At 43.0% G+C, this 24169-nt stretch overlaps 1 protein-coding gene across 2 annotated transcripts in view; it reads left to right on the plus strand.

Annotated features, from left to right (window-relative positions):
* Positions 1–24169, plus strand: part of Ttc13 (tetratricopeptide repeat domain 13) — a 59714-nt gene that overhangs the window by 22745 nt on the left and 12800 nt on the right. Inside the window, exons 5-15 of one of the 2 annotated variants that reach the window (XM_005404982.2) lie at positions 5281–5346; positions 6903–6995; positions 9775–9891; positions 10748–10858; positions 16077–16159; positions 18011–18152; positions 18405–18579; positions 20542–20698; positions 22411–22541; positions 23026–23158; positions 23727–23819. In XM_005404982.2, the coding sequence (XP_005405039.1) occupies positions 5281–5346; positions 6903–6995; positions 9775–9891; positions 10748–10858; positions 16077–16159; positions 18011–18152; positions 18405–18579; positions 20542–20698; positions 22411–22541; positions 23026–23158; positions 23727–23819 (1301 nt within the window). The remainder of the gene's footprint in view (positions 1–5280; positions 5347–6902; positions 6996–9774; positions 9892–10747; positions 10859–16076; positions 16160–18010; positions 18153–18404; positions 18580–20541; positions 20699–22410; positions 22542–23025; positions 23159–23726; positions 23820–24169) is intronic. The other variant, XM_005404984.2, reaches the window with a different exon arrangement.

The raw sequence follows: 24169 nt of genomic DNA on the forward strand, positions 1-24169 counted from the left end.
TCCTTACTGAGGTGTTTATATGCTGGGTTTTTTTGGCTTGTCTTTGGGCACAGTGACTTTCCCATTGTAGTCAAAACACCAGCCTTCTGGTAAAAAAAAAAGGTATATGTGTGTAAGATTAAAGTAATTTCTGTGTAAGAATAATAGTCTGAGGGGGGCTGGGGATATAGCTCAGTGGCATAAGGTCGTGAGTTAAATCCCCAGTACAAAAAAAAAAAAAAAAAAAAGGAATAATAGCCTGAGGACAATGCATTGAACTCTTTCAGAATTGTGACACCTCCATCTAGGTGGCTCTGCCTTGTGATTTTGCAGATGCATAAGTAAACCTGGGCCACCTCGTGACACTTTGTCTTAAAATAAAAATAAAAGGTCTGGGGGTGTAGCTTACTAGTAGAGCACGTTCAAGGCCATGGGTTTAATCTCTTGTACTGCCAACAGCCCCCTGCAAAAAAAAAAAAAAAAAAAAGCGCTTTGAAAAATGGATACTCTAATCCCAACTTGTTTTTAGAAATAAACATATCTTTTTAATTTGAAGAAATAAACAATAATTTATTATTACATTCCATAAATGTTTCAACTTGTTAACATCCAAAGTAATGATAGCTAAAATAATAGGTCAATAAAGTATCAATTTTTTGAAAGTAATAAAATCCATTATTTAAATTTAGGGAGACTTAATGCCAGACTCTAAATATAATAATAGTCACAATTATTATACCTCTGTCTGTGCTGCTAGAAAAATATTCTAAAAAGAATTTAAGAATTTAAACCTAAATTCTTTACAGTTGCACCGGTGACTGCTTTAGTGCTATTGTGATGATCAGTCAGATCTTGGGAGTCTCGGGAGAACCCCTCAGCCAAGGTGATGGGATTGGATTCAAGAAGTTGTTCCTATTTAGCTATTTCAGCTAGTATTCAGATATCACAACTATACTAAACTTTTGAGTGGCTTTCTTTCTTTAAGGCTAAATTGTTGTATTGCCGTAAAAATGTTACAGCTGTGATAGCCAGAGGCTTGCTGTGTGACACTTGTTGCAAAACTGCCTCATTGTCACCTTGTATTTGGCCCTTTCTTCTTTTTCTTCTTTTTTTTTTGCCTTTTTGAGACAGGGTCTCACTATGCAGTTCAGGCTGGCCTTGAACTCACTTTGTAGCCCAGGCTGGTCTCAAGCTTACAATGATCTTCCTGCCTCAGCCTCCCAAGTGCTGGGATTACAGGTGTGTGCCACCACGCCCAGCCTTGGCCCTTTCTTCTATGGACTGCACCCCACTATTTCAAGCCATGTCTTCCTGCTTGCTTCCCTTTTGAGAAGAACAGGCTCAGCAGGGTGAACTTTGACCTGATCTTGTTTAGTCCTCTTGAAGATTTTTCTGCCTGCCTAATGGTCAGTGTTTGTTGCTAATAACTGCCATGTATTAAGACGAGGAGCTCTCAATGACACTGTGTTCCATTGGGTGACAAGTGTGCAAATGAGAAATGGTGGTGCAATAAGCATTACGTTCACGGAGTTGTACCCACTTGGCTTTCTGAGAGGCATCTTCAGCTCAGGCTCCACATTAGCCTGTTTCCTTCCTGCTGCCCCACACCCACCGAGTCCTGTCCCAGTTACTGCACCCAGGGAGTGCCCCCCACCCTGGTGATGTGAGTCACAGTCCACACCCCCATTTGCTGCCTACTTTGCCACCAGACTGGGACTGGGTGCAGTTCTTGCCTGTCTCTAGTCTACTTGCTCCCTGGCCTCTCTGCTCAGACCACACCCAAGGCACTGTCCCTCCAGATGACCCAGTGGTTTCCTGGCTTATCTCGTCACACCTGTTCCTATCACACCCTGCACACGCACCATCACACACATGCGCTTTAAACATGCAGGTCCTTCATTTGGCCCCTCCCTAGCTCTTTCACTGTGTTGTGGAACAGAAGCTGTGTTCCCTGCTTCACTGGGCCTTTGAGCAACCCCTTCCCCATCCCCTTTCCTGCTGTTCACAGCCCTGCTGTCTCTTCCTTAGGGAACCCTTCCTAACCCCCTCACTCAGCCACAGCTAGGTCTTCTGAAAGCACAGCTCACTGCTTTTTGGAAACTTAACTTTGCATTTATATTTGTGATTCTTTGGTTGTGCTGCTCCGAGAAGGCTAGAATTCTTTACGTTCTCTATTGGTTTTTGTTCACTGTTTGTAGCTCTCAGCAGGAATGGTGTGGCTTTGCATGGTATTTGTAGTATAGGAAACCTGATTTCCCTAACAGTAGTCCTTGAGTGGGTGTTCATTGAATGAAGGATATCCATACAAACAGAATGTGGGAATGAAGGAGAAAGTATATTAGTTTCTCAGAGGAGTCAGGAAAGAATCAGGTGAGGTGGTGTTAGGATAGAAGGGTTTCTTGGGTGCAGTGAATATTGGTAGATGAGCATTTCTGTCAGAGGGGAGAACATGAGCCAGTACAGTAAGCTGGGCAAGCATGTTGCATAGGGACCTTTTAAACTGTTTCACTTCCTCAAACATGAAGGGTGAGTTGGGAGAGGATGAAGACAAAGCTGAACAGTAAGCCTGGGAAATGATCTGTAGTTTCTGCTTGAAGAGTTGTGGGTTCCCGCCCTTTAGTGGGTCCTGAATTTAACATTTAACTGGTGAGTCAACATTTATCCGGTTGTCTTGTGAGGGGAAGGGGAGCAATGCTGAGGATTGAACTCAGGGCCTTATGCATAATAGCAAGCTCTTTACCACAAGCTATACCTTGAGGCCTAGACTAGTACCTTTTAAAAATTGAAACCCATTAGGCTAGAAAAATACCAGATTATACTGTGTATGGGTAGCAAGACCCAGTATGACTTAGTGAAACTTTTCTGGGATGTGTGTGTGTGTGTGTGTGTGTGTGTGTGTGTGTGTGTGTGTGTGTTATAAACATGTGTTTGTGTGTATCGGTCTGCATGTAAAATGTAGCTCTGTGGTTGGTTTGGAGTAAAAGTGTGACATCTGAACATCCCTGTTGGAGGTGTTGAGTACCATTAAAAGATGTCCGTCAGAGGCGTGATGGCCAGCCCTCAGAGTTGGAGATGCCTCTTAGTGCTGGCCTGGAGCATAGATGGGAGGAACAGGAGGATATAAGGCAGTCGCAGTAACCAGTGTTAGGTGCAGGACTGAGATAGGGCCTTGACTAAGGTATAGGAGGTGACACCAACCTCTCAGGAGGGGCTGTGTTAGGGAGGTGAGGATGATGCCTACTGATCAGCCTGGCTGCAGGCAGACAGAGATGCCAGTCACGTAACTATTTGTACCCTTTTCCGATTCATATCTTGGTCATCTGGAATAAACCTTTTCTCAGGAAAAGAGCTGCCTGGATAATAATTTTGTACCATAGGATATGAAATGTCACGGGAGAGGTGGAAACTGTGGGCTGAGGCCTGCTCTGTTGGCCATTCTGTCCTCAGAAAGAATTGCTACAGAGAAGCAGGAAAGGGATCTTCCTTTAAGTCCTCCAGAGGTGACCTTTTTCCTGCTCACTTCCTCTCTCCTCACGCATGTCCCCTCCCAACCACCACTCTGCCTTTCTTGCAGCAGGGAGGCCAGCCAGGTGTTCTTGTAGTTATCTCTGGGGCAGGCAGGAGCATAAGGTACCTTTCATTTTCTTTTTCATGTTTTTCTTCATCTTCTAGGTTTTCTATAAGGAAATATATATTACTTGAGCCATCTTTTTTCTGACTACAGGTGAATGAATACAAGTTTGTTTTAAGCAATTAAAAGAACATAGTAATATATAAAAATGATGGGAACATACCTAGTAATGCCCTAACCAGATTGAATCACTGCTAGTATTTTGGCGCTGTTTTTCTGCATTCATGGCAGCCCACACAGTCACATGTATTACTCACAGGTGCGGTTATAGCCCTGCATACCTCTGTAGACCCATGACTTGCACCTATTTCCCACTAGCCAATAACACAGACAGCCTTCAGGCCATTAACAAATCCAGAATGGTATGGAGAATGTGAGCACAACAAGTGGATGAAATAGAGTGGACAAGCTATCGCAGTGGTGGGCAGCGGTTGGGGTCAAGGGGCTATTGGCATTGGCTCTTGTTGTTTGCTTTTGGTATACGAGAATATACACACATGGGCCCATCTTTGTTGGCTCTTCTGAGGTTCCAGGAGAAGCTAGAAAGCTGGAATCCTTGGTTGGAGTTTTGTAATGTTTCACAGGCCCATCTACTGCCTGGATTGTGGCTATGGAGGGGCTGGTTTGCTACTGGATGTAGATGTGCCTCATTCTATTTAAGTAGTCTTTTAAAACAATTATAAATACGTGGCATATTTTCCTTTTAAAAAATTCATTGTCATTATAGCTGATGTGGTTTTTTTTGTTTTTTGTTTTTTTTTTTTTTTACTGTATAAGCATATGCCAGCTCAGATTTAAAATAGAGTAGTAGATTAGTCCCCTAGTACAGTGCTGTTCTGAACAATTCTTTCACTGTCTCAAAAGTTTTACCAGGGTCTTATAGCAAAGGATTGAGAAAAGAGGTGAGAATTGCAGAGGCTAAGTATAGGTTGGAGGTGTCTTGTCCCCTCGGCAGAAAGGATAGTTCTTGTCACTAACCTGTGTACAGGGGCTGAATGGCCAGGGACAATAGGTGTTTTGTCCATGGGCCTGCTAGCTATTTCCTTGGGTCCATCTGGAGTGGAAGGTACTGCGAGAAACAGGAATCAGGCTGCAGAGAGTCCAGTCTTTAATTCCCACCCACAGGAGAGGAAGGATTGGGCCAGTCTCCAGCAGATTGTGGGCCCCTCCGCTTGTGTTCCTGTGGATATGGCACTGACGAGTTCCTACCCTTTCAGACTGTACTAAAGGATTTACGATCTGTGAAAGATTTCCTGGATACATGAGAGGAAACCAGTGAGAAGAGGCAGGGCTGAGTTCTTTATATCACTCTACTCCTGGAGGCTCCATCTTCTCTGTAAGACATGATGACTGATGTGCCAATGGTAGAGTTGCTGAGAGGATTCTATTTGAATAAGATAAAGCCATGAAAGAAGCTTAGCACTGTGCTCAGCAATATTGGGCTCCTTCTCTTTTCTTTCCTACTTTCTTATTGCAAAACTCACTGTGTCTCACGTGAGCTTTAAGGTTGCAGACTCTTCTGGTTGGGGACCAAAGAGTGATGGATGAGTGATAGTAGCGTAAAGAAGTAGAGCTGCCACTTGAGACATTAACGTGCTTTAAGCAGAAACTGATCTTTTTGTTTTGTTTTGTTTATGGTTTTTGACGTGTTTCTGTTTTGGTCTGAATAGGAGGAGCCTGATCTGGTTAGTGCAATTTATGGCCGAGGGATAGCCTATGGAAAGAAGGGACTACATGTGAGTATGTAATGGCCACGACTGCCTCCATGCCTGCCTGCCCTGTCACGGCCAGGCTTCTGCCGGATCTGCTTTCTGCTCGTTAGCTCTGGTGGGGCGCGCATGAGGATGGGCAAGGGGAGGTTGCCCAGGTCAAAGGGCTAGTGATTGGCGGACAAGGGTTTCTGCCCGGATCTCCTGAAGTCAGTGTCGATGGACGGAATGTAGACCTGACAGGTGCTGAGAAGCCCTCACTGTAAATGTAAGAGTGGGCACTGCCGGTGCAGCGGGAGGTGAAACTGAGTTCTCACAACCATGCAGCTCAGTGAAAGAACACAAGGTTTTTTTAGTGTGTAAAATTTATTTTCATTTGCTATATTGTATGCTTTTTTGCAGGTAGGTGCAATATCTCTGTAGTTATAGCCAAATTACTTCCTTATTTCTCTGAGGAAGACAGGAAGAAGTATATTTAAGTATATTTTATGTAAACAAAGCTCCCATGGGATAAAAACACTTTCTGGAGATCACATAGTAAACTTTAAGATGTACTATGATGCAGAGTACCGGATTTTTTTGTCTAGACCAGTGGTGGTGAACCTTTTAGAGCTTTCAGCGATAACAAATAACCCACTGTGGCATGCATGCCATAGGTTCACCATCACTGCTCTAGACCATTATACTCAAACCTTTTCTATTGTCTTACTACATATTAAAAGTATTCATATGGAATTGTGCTTTGAGGGCAAAATATCACTCCTGTAACTTTTACATTAAAAATACTAACATCTTTAACATTGTTAGTAAATATTTTAATTAAGTGTATCAAAACATTAAAGTTATAAAGCTATTGTATGACGCTGGTGCTGGCCCCATGGAAGAACTTGACATAGTATTTGTATGGTCCTGAGATCCAGAGGACTGAGGACTCAGCAGTGCGGTGATGGAGGTGCTCAGGGTGAAAGCAGCAGTGCCCTCGTGAGTCAGCAGAGGACTAGGGTGATGCTGCCCTAGTAAACTTCAGACAAGCTGCTTCTGTCCAAGTCTTATGTTGTTTAATTTTACATCATGACATGTAACTGGCTTGTAGCTTTAATGAAAAGTTACACTTGTATTTTTTAATGTAAAAGCAACATGCAGATGTTAAGGAGAACTTCACTAGACCTGTGAAGGTATCAGTTGTAGGTTTATGGTCTTGATTGACACTTCGCCCACTTTTGTCCCCCAAAGCCACTGGTCAGCCTCATTGCACAGGCTGGTGTCCACATACTCATTCTTGAAACATGTTGACTCCGTGTTTAGATAGATCATGTTTAGTAAGATTCTGACACCTGTGGAACTTGGGATAGGCATCCATGTCCAATGTGCTAGTTTATTGAAGAGCGGAAGACTTGGGTAAGCTAAATAATTGTACTATCATGACTTACTGAGCTTGTCAGATCTTTTATGTGGAAACAAAGTTCATATTTATTTCTAAACAATTGGTTGTGTCATTAATACTACATTACTAGATATTTCAGAAGAGCTTTTCTACCTGGTTTCTATAAGTCTGTCTCACACTAAGTTAATACCTTTTCAAGGACATTAAGAATGCTGAGCTTGCTCTGTTCGAGCTGAGCCGAGTAATTACCTTGGAGCCAGACCGTCCAGAGGTATTTGAACAGCGAGCAGAAGTGAGTGCAGTTTTCTTCTTCCCTCTGTTGTCATTGGATTAGTTGAATCCAGATTTTTCTCCTATTATTTTGTCACTTGCAAATATGCCTGTTGTTTTCCTACATAGGTACTTAGTGGCTTTTAGCATGATTAAAAGTTACTAGAAAAACTATAAACTGAGTGATGCTCCTGATCAACATGTAAAAATAATATTTAGTATTAAAATATGAAGTTACAATGGTTACTATTTCTGTCAATATTCATTAAAAATATACCACACATGAGCCATATTTGGCTCATGCCTGTAATTTGAGCCACTGAGGAAGCTGTAGCAGGAAGATCGTAAGTTAAAGATCAGTCTGAACAACTTAGCAAGACCTCGTGTTAAAATTTAAGAGGTAAAGTAAAAAGTGTGGGGATGTAGCTCAGTGGTAGAGCACTTATCTAGCATGGTTAAATTCAAGTGTGTAGCCCTTGGAAATACTTGTTCTATAGTGTATGTGTATGTGTGTGTGTGTGTGTGTGTGTGTGTGTGTGCACGCGCGCACATGCACACATTTGTGTGTAATTCTCAGGAGAAGGGCCTGTCTGTGTAGATGCATAGAGCAGGTAAGGGACTATAAGAAGATGTTATAGGAATTGTAAGTGTGTGTATGCTTGTACATACTCCTTACAAGATGAACCTGTTCACAGAGATGCCTAAGGCAGGGCTGTAAACTGACCTTAGAAGATATGAACAGGTGGAGGTTAGAGGTCACATTGTACAGGTGTCTGGAACGTTGTCAGTGGGCTGAGGAGGAGCTTTTGCAGAAGTGAGGTGGCAAGTGTGCCCAGTCTGCTGGCAGGGTGACATAGGAGCTGATCAAGTCCCAGCTCAGGGACAATGGGAAGAGAGTGTTTAAGCAAAGAAAAGAGAGTTCCATGTTGCTCCTGTTGTGTATTTGAATCTGTGTGTTCTTTTTACTGTTTCCTAAAATTAATGGTGAACTATTCAGGGTTTGTGTGTGTTACTGTATTAGATCTGAATGGAACCTAACCTTTAATTATCTGATATACTACTCGTAGTTAAACTAAATAAAAAATTACTTTTTTCTCTTTTGGAGAGAAAACTGGCAAGTAAAGGAGCACTAAATATTCAGTCATTTAAAAACTGTATCTGTAACGGAATGTGGTGGTGCACACCTGTAATCCCAGCTACTCCCAAGGCAGGAAGATCAAGAGTTGAAGGCCAGGCTGGGCAACACACTAAGACCCCTGTTTCAAAACAACAAAAAGACTGTATTTATGATGTTTTTGTTCTCAAAATTATAGTTCAGTCTTTTAAAGTGGATTTATGTTTTGTTGGGAATTTGGGTTTTCGAATAAGATCCTCAATTAGTGATGTAATTCCTTACTTCTTGTCTATGTTAAACTATAGCCCCAGGGCTGGATGACCACAGTCCTGTCACCACTGCAGAAGATTCTTGTGGGTACAGTGGTTGTCTGGTGGTCAGTGTGGGGACATCTGCTGTGTACAGCCATCAAGTGACTCTCACTGTTACTCTGGTGTTGCATTAAATTGTTTTGATAAATTGTGAATTTAATTCACTGTACTTATGTGCAGTTTAATGGGTTTTTAAAATTTGCACATCTAATAAAAAGCTAATTGTCATGAAAAATAATATTGATAACTAGAGCAATAGTTTTTGTTTATCTTAAAGTTATATAGTAATAGTCTTATGGCATTATTGGGGAAAATGATTTTCATAGCTATATCATAGCATACCATCTAATGTGAAAATTATTTTGTGAGTCATTTTTACTTTCATACTTTGAGATAATTTATATTTGATGAAAATAATTTATCTTTTTAAGTTACATGTCGGTGTACATATTGATTAGAGTGATAAGCTGTAATAATTCAATTGTGTACCAAAGGATTAATAAACCAAGTAGGATGTTTTTCCTTCCAAGCCCACCCGGGAATGTGTTTTCTCAGGAACATATCCCATGTCCTCTTTTGGAGCTGTCACCCTTACCACAGGTGGGGGACTAGCCAGCCCTAGTGTCCTCCCCTGATGGTTTGAGCTCCTGCCAAGAAAGGGACTGGTTAGGAAACATGGATAGAAGTGTACCCTAGAAAGAAATTCGGCTCTGAGGATGTTTGTTCAGGATAAAGTATGTGGGCTGGGTTTTATGAGAATTAATGCCCATCTGGGGTTTTCCTGTGTCTTTTCGGCTACTTTCATATCTTGCGCTGTCTCTGTATTGTCACGTTTCTTGAACACTTCCCCGGACAGGTTTGCCGATACTGTTCTTCCTGCACTGTAGTATGGCTGAGAAGTTAGGGTCTGACAGAGTACCTGAGATGCTAGAAATTGTCATTCAGCTCTTACTCCCACAGAAGAGAGACCATCGAGGCCTGTAATCTGTGTCATTTGTCTGAATGGTTCAAAGTTATGTAGATTAATTTTGACATCTTTATACATGTACGGCAAATTGTGACTTGAAAGGTACATATAGGTCAAGGGAAAAAGGTCCTGTTTACAGAAGAGCAACATCGATATATCCAAGTGGGAATAGTGTAAAGCAGCAGCTACAGCCATAGAGCCCCTTAGTACTCCCCCCACACTGGACAGAGGTTAGTGGCAGGCACCCTGGCATGGGGACTGTGAGCTCTACCCTGAGGCCTAAGGCCATGATCACAGCACTGAGAGCCCAGTTGTAAACAGTGTGTGGCGAAGTGGCTCTGAAGATCAGAGTGGGCAGTGTTAGGGTGATCATTTGGGCTTTTCCTGATAACATGTTTTGGATTTCTAGATTCTGTCTCCTCTGGGGAGAATTAATGAGGCAGTGAATGATCTCACTAAAGCTATTCAGCTTCAGCCGTCTGCACGGCTATACCGACACCGGGGGACCCTGCACTTCATATCCGAGGTGAGCTGCTTTACCAGACATCCCCTTCCTGATGGTAAACATCTCACTTTTCACTGAATCTTTGAAAGCAGCTCTTTAATGGCATTGGGTTCCAGCTGTTTGGTAACATGTCTGCACAACACGACAACTATGAAGGCATTTTCGTTAATGAAATTAATTCTAGTAGAGAATATTAAGTGCAGAAATCACAGTTTCTTCTTTGAGCTATCAGAGTAACAAAGTCTGGACTGATACAAAAGGGTATAAGGTGTACTTTACCTCTTGCAAGTGTGGCATAGGGGCTGGCGTGTAGGCTTCCTGCAATCCATCATGTAGAGGGGGAGTTAGGGTTTGTCTGGGTCTCTCAGTGCAGAACCAGAATCAGGACCAGGACCTGGACTGGGTGGCTTTCAGACTCTGGCCTCTCTAGAAGTGATCCAAAGCCAGCAAGAGGGTCTTATTGTTGCTAGGGTACCTAATTGTCGCAATTATTTTTGTGGGTTTGTGGTACTTTTTACCCCTCAGTACTAGGGAAGGAACCCAGGGGTGTTCTATCACTGAACTATATTCCAGCCCTTTTCATTTTTATTTTGAGACAAGGTTTTGCTAAGAAGTATCCAGTATGATAAGATGTTTCTCTTAACAGATTATCACTTTAATAATACATGAAATATTCTTCATATAGTTGAGACAAAGGCTTTCATTAAGACTCTGAAAATCAGCTTCTAACAAGTACTGTAAGCTTTCAGCTAATATTTATGACCATGAAATGTTTTCTTTAAAGCTAAAAAAAAAAAAGGTACAGCGTAAATTAATGTTTTTTTCTCTTGATCAGAAGCAAGAAATGTTCCACTTCTGTCCTTCCTTCTCTTTGCAGGACTATGCCACAGCACATGAGGACTTCCAGCAGTCCTTAGAGATGAACAGAAACCAGCCCACGGCCATGTTGTACAAAGGCCTGACCTTTTTCCACAGAGGACTTCTCAAGGTGAAGGTGTCCTGCTGCGTATGTGCACTCTGCATGGTCTGCTTTGCAGGGGAAGTTAGGGGTTTAGCTCGTTATGTTTTAAAATGATATCTTGTATATTGTCTTTTAGAAAGCAGTCTGAAATGTTTATTGAGCTCCTACTACTTGCCAGTTCTTGGAGACAGGCACAAAAGGGAAAGATAAGAGGTTAATAAGGGAGAATTTAAATGTTCACTTCAAAGGGCAGAGCTTGCAGAGTTCAGGTAGGTCCTGGAGAGGGGCCCTCCAGGCAGAGCAGGCCGTGAGTGACGGTTCAGGAAAGTGAGAATGCGGCTGGTGTGCAGAATGGGTGTGTAGGTGTGACTTGGATGTGGGGCTAGGTGGTGGGTGAGAGCTAGTCCTTAGTCTGAAGTACAATGCTGAGCATTTTAACTCAAGTTTGTGAGCTCAGGGGAGCTGAGCCATGGATGTGGGCCCCAGCTGAACCCCAGTTGAGACCAAGTCTGCACTTTAGGAAATGGATTGGTGTAGTGGTAGGGCAAGGATGGCAGAAAGACTGACCAGGAGACACTGACCGTGTCCTGGCCATGCAGGGGGAGACCTGACCAAGCTGCTGAGGGGCCACAGGAACAAGAGGCAAACAGTGCCAAGACTGGTGGTATGACTGGACAAGAGCCACAGGGTGTTCAGGAGGTGGAGGTGGGGAAGCAAGAGTGCTGCCCAAGTGTACAGGAAGCAAAGGTTCCTTCCTCCCACCCCGTGTTCCCACTGTGTGTTGAGACCATACCATGCAGTAAGTTGTGCCAGGAGCCAGGGCCAGGGAAGCCACCTCATGCCAGTGGCCTAGTACAGGGCACAGCAAGTCTGAGGAGAGGCAGACTGGGCCACAAGGGCCTTCTCAGCTGGGAAACAAGTCATTCTTCCCAAGAGACAAGGACATCTTCACAGAGAAGGTGGCCTCGGCCAGAATGTGGTGCCTCGAAGAATGTTGGCAGCCCTGGAGTGTAGTGCCACAAAAATCATGCATTTCATCGCAAAAGTAGTTTTGAGGACTTTAAGGATCTAATATACACAGCCTTGTGTCTGCGGGTTTCATATCCTCCACTCCAGACAACTGGATTGAAAACATTCAGAAGAAAAATCATCTGTACTGAACATGTGCAGACTTCTTTACTTATCATTCCCTAAGCAGTAAAATATGACGTCTATTTCCATAGCATATACATTGTATTAGCTGTGGTAAGTCATCTAGAGAAGACAAAGTACACTGGTGGTATGTGTGGATTATACACAGATACTGCACCATTTTACCTAAGAGACTTGAGAATCTGTGGATTTTGGTATCTGAGGGGGTTCTTCACCAATCCCCTGTGATAGCAGGCCTGACTGTGTATGTCCTGGGGGGATTGGTGGAGAGTTACCCTGTGTAGAGGCCAGTGTCGGTGCTCAGAGCTGAGGACAGTGCCTGTCTGTCAAGATACCAAGAAGTGTTAGTGGGGTGAATGGACCTCAGGGACAGAGCCTTGAACTTGGAAAGTTTGGTGTGAGCTCTCCCTTGAATCTCACTAAGTGCACTGCTGGACAAGTTACTCGAGCTCTTTCATCTTCTACATCCATAAAGTAGCCATGGTCCTACTGTCTGCCTCTTGAAGTCACTGTCAACTGAACAAAATACTGTACATGAAAAATACTTAGTAAGCTTTAAACAGGCATAACATATTATTACAGATGATTTTACCGGTGAAATTTAATCTATGTTTTATAGATTCTAAAAAATAACCCTCTCCCACTAAAAGCCAAACCAGAGAATCTTGCAAATTCTGTTTCATGTGCCTCACATGCAAGTTTGTAAAAGGTAGAGAAGTACAGACTGTGCCCTGGACTCAGGCTGGTGGCCTTGGGTTTGGAGAGCAGTTTCTTGCCCAGGATGCCTCTGAGTGGCTGCCAGAGGAGCTTCGTCTGCACTCCATTCCTCTCATCTTGTCTCGCTGACAGCTTTTGTGAAAAAATCGGAACCACAGCACTTTGCTTAGCCTATCCCTTGAGTAGCTAGTAGAGGAAGAAGAAAATTTAAAGCCCCCAAAATGCTATCCTGTTAATACTAAGAGTACTTTTAAAACTAAACAAATGGTCCCACACTTGCCTTTGTTGCTATGAATCAGGTGTAGGAACAGGCATAATCTTTGGGTTGTTTGGAAGTGAAATTTTTAAGAAGAGCTTTAATTACACATCAGACAAGGACAAAAATTCAATTTGGTTTATTCCAGATCCTTACAATGAGAACCTAGGAATAATGCTTTGTGGTCTAAGGGGACCAGTCTTTACAACTTACTGGGTCCACTTGCCTCTGTCCATGCTTGTAAGCACCACAGCCACAGAGCAGCATGTGACAAGTGTCCATGCTTGTGCAGCTGTACTGTCTGAGAAGGTCACCATGGTCATGTACCTGCTCCTGCTCCCCGAACATCCCCAGGAAGCATACAAGAAGTCAAGATGTCCCCATTACATAGATTAGAACATAGAATCAGTGATCTTAGTGAATGAACTTGGTCCACATGTCTGTTTCTCTTGTTAACCAGAGAAGACAGTGTTAAATGGACCAGTGAGTTTGAGCTCTCTTTATATCTTAACGTTGGTCTGTTTAGGCCAACAACAATTTAGAAATTAATTAGGCATATAATTTCTTACTTTCTATGATAAATTAGGAGCATATAAGGCAATGTTACATTTCAAATGTCACAGCTGTCCTGCTCAGTTGATGTATTGGGTGTTTGGATCTTCCCAGGGAAGCAGCAGCCCACACTTTCCTGTTGAGCTGCATCTCTTTTATCTGTGTGGTGGGAGATTTCAGACTCGCTTCCTGTGAGCGCCCATTCCATGAGACCCCACTCTGATCTGCCACGCGTGCTCTCTCAGCCTCCGTGAGCACAGTGACGACTGCCCATCACCTGGAGAGGACGTGGTGATACAGAGTGGTAAAGGTCACACTCATCAAACAGATGAATTCAGAATAGTTCATGCATTGAGAGACTGATTCGTTTGAACATAGTTTCTTTGTTCCTGATGGCTTAAAATCTTGATTCTGCTATGTCCCCTCTTTGGCAGAATGAGGTAGAGAGCTGTGCAGTGATTAGACAGGAACCCTGAAACCAAAGACTCTTAAAAGCTGAAGAGAGATCAGACTTGAAGAACGGTGGCGTCCAAGCATGCTGTAAGTGCAGTGGGCAGCAGAACCCTCCTGGGCATCTCCACCCAGATGTCCACACACTGCAGACGTAACATGCCACCCCTGGCCCCAAGCTCTCCTTTTTCCTGTTCTCCTTGTGTTGGTAGTGAGTGCCACCTACCTAGGCTCTTCAGCTTGAAAGCTTCCCATCTGCCCCTCCCTCCTTGCCCCCAGCCCCCAGAGTCTGTCTCTTTCCCTTCTAGAATGTCCTCTGAGTTTGACCCTTCTTTTCTCTCCCCACACTCTCAATTTGAGCTTTCATTATTTCTTGCCTGGATGCCACAGCAGCCTCCACACTGGCTCTCTTTCCCTGCTCTTCCTTCCCTGCAACCCTCTCTATTGTAGTCACCATCTTTCCCAGAGAGATGGCCTGCCCTAGGCTGCACCAGCCAGTCCTTGCTGGGCAGGTCCCACTGGCTCTACACACTATTGGCCTCCTCTCTCCTTGCCCTCCACACTCCCCAATGTGCCCTGCATTCCTACATACCTGACCCCACCTGCCCCCAAAGCACTCACCCCTGGCAGGATGCCCCTTTCCAGACTGCTTGTTGGATTCTGAGACCTACTTTGCTGTCATGTCCTCCCAAAGCCTGTTCTGGTGTCCCCAGGCACAGTTACTGGCTTCTTCCTTCTCTTTATCCCCAGAGGCTGGCTCCAGTCTCTGTTGTAGCTCTTATTCTTTATGCGAATAACATGGTTACATAATTAGCTTTCTAACTAGACTGTGTGTTCTCAGATGACAGAGATAATGATTTGCTCATCTTTGTATCCCCTGTGCCCTGCACTGTCTCTGGTACATAGTAGGCGCTCAATACATGTTTGTTGAATGAGAGTGTAGTGTTAGAAATCCTAAAAGATCAAGGCTGCACTGTGGCAGGAAGCCAAATTAAGAGCAGTCTTTGGTTTCTTCGGTGTTAATATGTGTCCGTTCCTCACAGTAGCCTTCATTTGGAGCATCCAGAGGTCTTGCTGCCCTAGTCTCTGTAGTCAAATGGAAGCTAGTTTCTCTTCCCATCTCCCAGAGAAAATCTAGCAGGGAACAAATGCTTTTTGAAAGAGGATTGTGATGCTTTTGCAAAACTGTTTTGAGCCTACAGATCATCAAATATTTATTGGGTGCCTACCATGTGCAAGGCATGTGACATCTTCAGTAGCTGTCTCCCACCAACAATTGCATCAAGCGTGGCATTATCTAAAGTCTTTCTCATTAAGGCTACTGCATTTCATGATACTTTGTAGCAGTTAACTTTAGTAGGGTACATCTTGTCCTAGGAAAAATATGAGGGGTCGTCTTAATATTTTATGACATTAATGCTGAAGCCATTAATGGTGGGAAGTGCCATCAGTTTCAAGTTAAGCCTAGGGTGTTTATCATAAAACAGAAGGACACTGTGTTTTCAGTTCCCACAGACAGGGGGCGTCAGGCAGCAGTGTGTGCACAAACATTTCCAGGGCTCCCAGGGGACAGTGCCCACATGGCCTCTCACTTCCTCAGCCAAACGTCGGCGGCTGTGCATACAGAAGCTAAGCCCAGCACCCCAGCCTTAGAATATTGATTTTATTTTTGTTTTACTGTTTCTTTTTCCTTATAGGTCATGGGAATCCCTTCGATAGCCAGTCTCAGGTCTTTTTGCTTCTTTTATGCCCATTTTTTGGTCTGTTTTGTTGATTCAGTTTTAAATGCTGCTAGTTGTGATCATTTTGAATTATCTCACAAAGCTATAGTTTCGTTTTGGTCCACTGGACCTTTCTTAATTAAGGAAATGATATTCATATGCAAGTAATGTCATTATTACATGGAGTCCTAATGAATTAGATAAAATTCAAAGCTGTTTTCTTATTTTAAAGTGCAGAAACTTAAGGCTGTTTGTCATCATCATGCATTTGAGGTTTCATGTAAAAGAATTTTGTCAGGGACCATGCACAATATGTATTTAAATCTTTTAGCAATTCAAGTGAACCTCAATTTTAAGAGTTATGTCAATGAAATAATTTTCTATATACTTTTTACAGGAAGCTATTGAGTCCTTCAAAGAAGCTTTGAAGCAGAAAGTTGATTTTATTGATGCTTATAAAAGCCTGGGGCAGGCCTATAGGTAAGTGGTAGGGCATGAGAGGGACAGTGAAGAGGTGAAAGACACACAGTAGTGGTATTGTAAAAGACATTGCATTTCCTAACCAAAGAGATAGTTGCTTTGAGTTGTGCAGTCATTGACACTGACTTTTCAAAAATAAGAAGAATCATATCAGATGTAGGCCTCAGTGCATAGCACCATCTCTTAAACAGTCTCAGTGTGTGCGTTGCCTGGAGGACACCCATCCTCAAGGGTTGCCATTTTGAGACTTGAGCCAACCATCAGAGGCTGTTGGGCTGTAGATGCTGCTGCCTTCAGCATGAAGGATGGGAGAGCCTTGGTTATAATGTACTTATAAGGCATGAAAAGCTGTGAGTAGAGCCTGGCTTCCTGGCTCTGTGTATTGCCCTCATGAATAAAACCTTTTGACTTAAAAACCATTATATTCAGGGCTGGGGATGTGCCTCAGTGGTAGAGCTCTTGCTTTGCATGTTTAAGGTCCGGGGTTCGATCCCCAGCACTACCAAAAAAAAAAAACTCCAAAAAACCACAAAAAACCCACAAAAGAGAAACAGCAAAAAAACTATTACACTCTTACTGGGTATGGTGGCTCACATTTGTAATTGCAGTACTTGGCAGGCTGAGGTAGGAGGATCACAAATTTGAAGACAGCCCGGCCTAGATAGCAAGTGCAAGACCAGCCTGGACTACATAGTGAGACCTTGTCTTAAAAACTAAACAAAAGGAAAAAGAAGTCACCCTCTGATGAAAAAGGAGGTGTCATGATAGGGTAGAGAGGAGTTCACCAATTAGGAGTCAAGAGCCTTATTCGGGCTGCCCTACTCCACAGCACAGCCCTAACTGCCCTGAGCTTCAGGTGTCCCACAGGTAAGAGTCATGCGGGGGTAACAGAAATCCCCTACCAGGTACCTCATCCAAGGAATGGTACATTGAAGAGGTTATTTATCTAATGTAGTTTGAGCAACTATCCTGCACTAACTTAGATTGCTTGGATTTGGGGGGATAGTTAGGGGATGATATTTATCCTTCCTATTCACAGAATTCTTGGGATATACAGTGGAAACAGATTGGAATGTGCCTGTAAAGTGCTATTTAAATTTAAGCAGACATTTTTAAAAAAATACTTATTACTTATTTAAAAAATTGGTTGCAAGAATCTAGAAAAGAAACCCAGTAATAGAAATTCTCAGATACCTGATTCAAGGAGGCTAACTATCAGTTAACTAACAGTCCCTGCTTCTGCATTAAGTAACCCTTAACAGCCCAAAGAACCTTAAAGTGCAATCATCTCTGAGGTAAGTCAGAAAAGGGACTGTTTTGGAAGCTATTTTTATTCTTTCTAAAAATTTTAATAAGTAAAAGACTGGTTAGTAACAACCATTTCCATTCTGGAATGATAATAATTCTAAAACACTTTTTTTCAAAATTTCAAATTATATAATGATTTACTTGATGTTAAGTGAAGTAACTCAGGTGACCAAAAATACAAAATTTTAAGCCTATGAATTTGATTAAATGATGAGGCTGTGATTATATTGTATATGCTTTTTTCCAAAAAGGAAAGTTTTTTTTATCCATATACTGAAATGTACAGGGTTTTTTAAGGCTTTGAGCTCGTGAATTGTGGGGAGGAATTTGAATCAGCATTTGCTTTTGGAAAGTAGTAAATAGCAAGCTGGTAGCTACCCTTGCTGAGTGTGATTTGTTAGAGGTTGTGCAGCTATAGAGTGCTATGGTAACAAAGGAAACACACCCCTTGAGGTATCTGCTCACACCTGGGACCATTGTGCTGTGGGTAGCTTGTTCTCTGTAATGTCCACACTGTGTGCTTGTCACTGTCTAAACACCTAGAGAACTGGGCAACTTTGAAGCAGCCACCGAGAGCTTCCAGAAGGCACTGCTGCTCAACCAGAACCACGTGCAGACGCTCCAGCTCCGGGGGATGATGCTGTATCACCACGGCAGCTTGCCGGAGGCCCTGAAGAACTTCAAGGTGAGCCTCAGAGCAGTTCTTGTTCTTGTTCTTGTTCTTCATTGTTGAGGAAAGTGGCTAGAGAAGGGGCCAGGAATAGTGCGTGCACCTCCACAGAAGGAGAGGTCATTGCCTTGTCCTGTAGCTCACAGAGCACCTGTGTGGTATGACCCGACGTGGAGGAGAACTTCCAGTTCCAAATGAGAGTAAGTACAGCAAAGTTCTCTCAAGCTTCAGTGGTTCTAATGCAGTCTCTGTCCTTCCATGCCTTAGAGGTGCCTGCAGCTGGAGCCGTACAACGAGGTGTGCCAGTACATGAAAGGGCTCAGCCACGTTGCGATGGGGCAGTTCTACGAAGGGATAAAAGCGCAAACCAAAGTGATGCTTAATGACCCTCTCCCTGGCCAGAAGGCCAGCCCAGAGTACCTTAAGGTGAAATATCTCCGAGGTGAGTCAGAAGACAGCAGAAGTGTTGCATTTTCATGCTCAGGCTGAAAAAGTTACATCACTTGACACTTAAGCTCCGTGTGAGGCTGGGGATGTAACGGAGCTGGTGGCTTGTTGCAGCCAACCTTCCAGGGTGGTGTGAGGACTGGGTAGGCTTCGTGTCTCAGAAAGACCCACCTGTTGTTCTCCCTACCCTTCCTGCACTTTTTCTTTCTAAAGTTCAAATAAATTGTACCTGAGTGAAAAACATACTGTGAACTAAATGTGACTCTCATTTAGAATAGTCATGCCTCCTTACCTCTCCTCCAAAGACGCAGAGGGCCAGGGAAGTAACCTTCTGTGAGGTTTCACTGTTAGGTGTGAGTCATTGAATTTTCATCTCTTCCTACCAGAATTCCCATATATTGTAGAGAAATTAAGTTTGGGGAGGAAGGAAGCGAGTCTTTCCTATACTTTCATTAATCACGGTCTTAGCTTTTTTTTATGCCATCTGTAAAGGGATTCTGGGGGCTAGGGGTGTAGCACAGTTAGAGTATATGTGTAGCATACATGAAGCCCTGGGTTTGTTCTCCAGCACCACATATAAAATATGTTTTATGGATGAACCTATATAAACTTTATTATCATTTTATTTAATTCAATATATCTAAAATTTAGTTCAACATATTATTAATATATTTTTTGTTCTGTTTTGTTTTGTTTTGGGGACAGAGTCTCACTATATACCTCAGACTGGCTTTGAACTCATTGTGTAGCCCAGGCTGGCCTTGAACTCGCAGTGGTCCTCCTGCCTCTCAGCCCCCCAAGTGCTGGGATTACAGGCACTACCATTCCCAGCTTTTTAAAAAACATATTATTAATACAAAAACACTATTCATTATATTATTTTTTGTGCTTAGCCTTTAAAATATGGTATATATTTTATACTTTTAGACTATCTCAATTTGGATGCTCAGTTTTCATTAGAAATACTTGATCTGAATTTAGATTTGATAAGATTTGTAGTTAAAAAAGTAGATTCATACCTGGGCATAATAGTGGGTGCCTTAACCACAGCATTCTTGGAGACAGAAGAGAATTAGGCTCACATTTTCAAGCCCAGCCTGGGCAACTTAGTGATTTAGTGAGACGCTGTCTTCAAATAAAAAAGTCAAAATGGGCTTGGGTTGTAGCTCAGTGCAAAGGCTGTGGGTTCAATCCCAAGTACTGGAAAAGAAATTATATATGCAGGGCCGAGGGTATAGCTCAGTGGCATGGCACCTGCCTGGCAAGCATGAGGTCGTGAGTTCGATTCCTAGTTCAAAAAAAAAGAAAGAAATTGTATATTCAGGTTGTTCTCAACATACTGAAGTTTTCTAATAATTCAGTCAAGGATCAGTTAAGTAATTCAAACTAAGTAGAATATAAATTTCAGTCTTTTAGGCACTTTAGCCTCATTTTAAGTATTCAGTAGCCAGGTGGCATGGGCTGCCTACTGGACAGTGCTGTTCTTTATCTTCATTTCCTGGATTAGTGGAGCTTGGACTTGTGCATTATAGATTGAAAGGGCAGGGACTCGGTATCTTGTTTTTTCTTGCACTGCTTCTGTAGCAATGAGAGCCATTAGTGAAATTGTATACCCAATTAATCTGCCTATTGGTTGACAGAGTCCCAGGCTCTGACACTGAACTTTGGTTCTCAGTTTCTGAAGTTAGGAAGGAAAAAAGAGATCAGCTCTTCGGTGTTGTTCATGGGAAGGTGGTAACATTTAACCAGAGTAGACTCAGATTGACTGAGACTTGACCGCTGTGCCTCAAGTCTGCCTCACATTGTAATATGATAATACCATAGTGACTTATTAAAATTTAGGATTTCCTTTTAGAATGGTTGAAATTAAGTAACAGCTTGCTACAAAGCAGCCATAAGAAGTGTTTCTGCAGCAGTGTTTGGGTGCGTCAGTTCTGCTGTCCTTTCCTGCCTGCAGAGTATTCTCGGTATCTCCACGCACACTTGGATACCCCACTCACGGAGTATAATGTGGACGTGGATCTGCCAGGAAGCTTCAAGGATCACTGGGCCAAAAATCTGCCTTTCCTCATAGATGACTATGAGGAGCAGCCCGGCTTGCAGCCCCACATAAAGTAAGTTTTTGGACAAGGAGTACTCTCTTCTTTTTCAAAACTGAGCTATGATTTCATCCTGATGTTTTCTGATCAATAAATAACTTGGTTTAATTTCTTTTTGGAATACATATGTCTTCAACTAGTTCTTTTAGACTTGCAAAGAATGATTACAAAACACAGTGAATGTTGGTTTTAAAAGCCTATTACAATAAAACACATGCCATTAATCCCCCTTCACTTAGAACACACTTATCACATCTTTCTTAATGTCCTCTTTAGTGAATGTATTTACAAGATGTGATTTTAAAAAATGGTGAATGCTGCTGCCAAGTACCATCCAGTAAAAAGGCGGGCTCATAAAAACATGACAGAGTGTCCTCGTCTGTCTTACTCACTGGATCTGCACTGTGCACCTGTAGGCTCTTCCCAAGGTCAAAATGATCATGAATGTAAACTCTTTGAATCAATTCAGACAATAGAGGCAGCCAGGACAGTGCAACTAAAGACACTTGGGAAAGAGGACTTCTTGAACTGCTTCAGAAAGTGGCAAGAATGGTGGGATAGGTTCAAAGCAAGGAGTATTTTGAGGGAGGCTAATCGCAATTTGTCTTTCACTGTAATAAGTTTTTAAAATTTGTGTATACAGCATATTTTTCAGTCACACCTCATACTTTATCTTTTCTTCTAGCCTGACCTTTCCTGCTAAAGAACAGCCTTCATACTTCACATGTGCTGAAAGCAGTCTTTGATATGCGTAACTCTTTTGCTGTGTTCCTTTTAAAACATTAACATTTGGAAAGTTTAAAATTCCACTGCTGGGTAGCTACTACTACTCTAAGACAGATTGACTAAAGGGCTCTCTCATTGCAAAACAGTCAGATCCAGAATAGAAATTAATTCCTGGGAAACTAACAGTACCGTAAAACTGAGAAATCTCTATAAAGTTTGACCTTCCCTTTCTCTGAAAAGGAAAAAAAGGGAATAGGGAGGAGGGAAGAAGACTCCAAGTAGACTGCGGTGTGGTTAGCACACTTAGCGGAAAGGAAGCATCCTGGGGGTCAGTGCCTCCTTGGGCTGGAAGGACGGGCTTGCTGACGTGATCCCACATTGGAGACATTACCAGGATCTCCACGGAAGCAAGTGCAGATTCTTCCTTCCTAGGAGGAAAGCATTGCCAGCCTGGGCCACCCCAAGTATCCTGACAGATTAAGGCTGTGGGGATAAGAATCAGAAACCAAGATCATCACAGCGACACGTGACATAGAAATGACAACAGACACACCTGGAGGACTTCAGGTGTTAGAATGTTGGGATGCAAACGAAAAATAACTCAAAATGAAATGTTTAAAGAAATTATGAAGAAGCTGCAGATGTGCACAGATATGAGATGATGAGAAATGACCAGGTAGATTTTTTAAAAAGATAACCATATGTTACAGGAGTAGAAAATATAATCATTAAAATAAAGAATTTAATATATAGGCTAAATAGCAAGTTAGACACAGATGAGGATCTATGTGGTCATAAGATTTCCTGGTTATTTTCCCAGTGATGAAGTGAATTTTCTTCAGGGAAATTGGATTACCAAATGTCTGTTGTGGGGCCAGGGATATAGCTCAGTGACAGAGTGCCTGCCTGGCAAGTGCAAGGTCCTGAGTTCGATTTCCGGCTCAAAAAAATAAAATAAAATGTCTGTTATAAAAGTCCTTGTGTGCGTGATGTTTTTCCAGGGATGTCTTACATCAGAATTTTGAGAGTTACAAGCCTGAGGTTCAGGAGCTAATCTGTGTTGCTGATCGCTTGGGATCGCTGATGCAATATGAGACCCCGGGTTTCCTGCCAAACAAGAGAATACACCGAGGTATCCTAGAAACTGTCCTGACATGGAAATATGTTTGGTGTAAGAGCAGGGTGGTTAGACCACAGTGTGCTTCTAAAAAAATTATTCCTAGTGCTTATTCAAATCTCCAGAAGTCGAGACAGGAGCATATGGAATCACTCAGACTGAATTCTGAGAGAAGATTGTTGGGCTAGCTGGCTTTCTGCCGTCACTGTCGTGCAAACCTAGGGTATAAGTGGTCCAGTCCAGTAGCTGACCCAGGGAATCTTGAGTTCTCACTGCAGAAGTGAGGAAGAATTAGAACCTTGGCTGCTTTACCCAGCCACAGAGTTGCGGGGAAACACTTGGTGTGGATTTTAGTGGGACCTTTGTGACCAAGATACGCCTCGGTCCTGCCCTGTCACTAGTGCTACCGACTGTTTATATGGTGACTCCTGAGTGGTTCCTGAGACTCGGGGAAGCAGGTGCACATGCAGACTCCCTTCTCAGTGTTTCTCTTTTGTAGCCATGGGCCTGGCAGCACTGGAAGTCATGCAAGCTGTCCAGCGCACATGGACCAACTCAAAAGTCCGCATGAATGGAAAAACCCGTTTGATGCAGTGGAGGGACATGTTTGACATCGCAGTGAAGTGGAGAAGGTAACCAGTGCTTGCATGAAAATACTCTAGACATCCTGCTTTTGTCGGATGTGAGTCTTTTCTCACTAGCAGGTTTGAATCCCTTTTTGCTTACTAACACGAGGCCCTATAAGTTAGGTTTTTTTTCTCTGAAGTTTGCCAGAAGTTACTGCCATCTTTACTCTCTGAAATATACCAAAATCCTCCTCATGATCTATGAGGTAACTGTGTTGTATGTTTCCAAGCTGCCGGGTAGATGCAGGATTTTGGGAGCAACCTCTACAGGAGTGTCTGTTACCTGTGTTCCCTTAGAGTGAGGAGCACTCAGGCCCCTTTGCAGTGGGGGTGTGCCTGGCGGATGAACAGATATAGAGGGGGATGTCTTTGATGATACTCATTTGCTCTGCTAGTGAATGTTGGCTTACCTGATCCACCTGGAACATCTAGAATGTGCATCATATTTTTAAATGTCATAGACCAGCAGGTGCTTTACACTCACTTTCGTAAGACTTGTCCACTTCATATTTTGAATGTTCTGGTTGTGACTGCGTGTCATAAGGTCCAAGCTTTCATGTGCTCTGTTTCACAGGGTTGCTGACCCGGACCAGCCTGTGCTATGGCTGGACCAGATGCCAGCACAGAGTCTCAGCAGAGGTTTCAACAACCACATCAACTTAATAAGGTATGATCCTTTCATACATCTTCCCTGCCTTCCCTGAAGTGTTCTCCGCAGATGGACCTGAGGTTGAATGGCCTGTGGCTCCTTTCATGATGACCTCGTCAGGGAACATACGGTTTGCTGTACACTGCACTGCAGTGTACGGAGAGTGTACAGTGTACAGAGTCCTGCCACATCCCTTCCTACTGGTGCAGCTGCAGACAGAAGTACAGTGTCCCTCCACTCTTTCCAGCCTCCTCTCATCTTGCATAGCTGGAGGGCAGGCTGCCCAGCTTTGACCTAGGACAATGGTGGCAAAGCTATGGCATACATGCCACAGCAGGGTGTGTGTTATCATTGAAAGCTCTAAAAGG

This window comes from Chinchilla lanigera, unplaced genomic scaffold, assembly GCF_000276665.1.
Source record: "Chinchilla lanigera isolate Chin_1 unplaced genomic scaffold, ChiLan1.0 scaffold00091, whole genome shotgun sequence".
Lineage (NCBI taxonomy): Eukaryota > Metazoa > Chordata > Mammalia > Rodentia > Chinchillidae > Chinchilla > Chinchilla lanigera.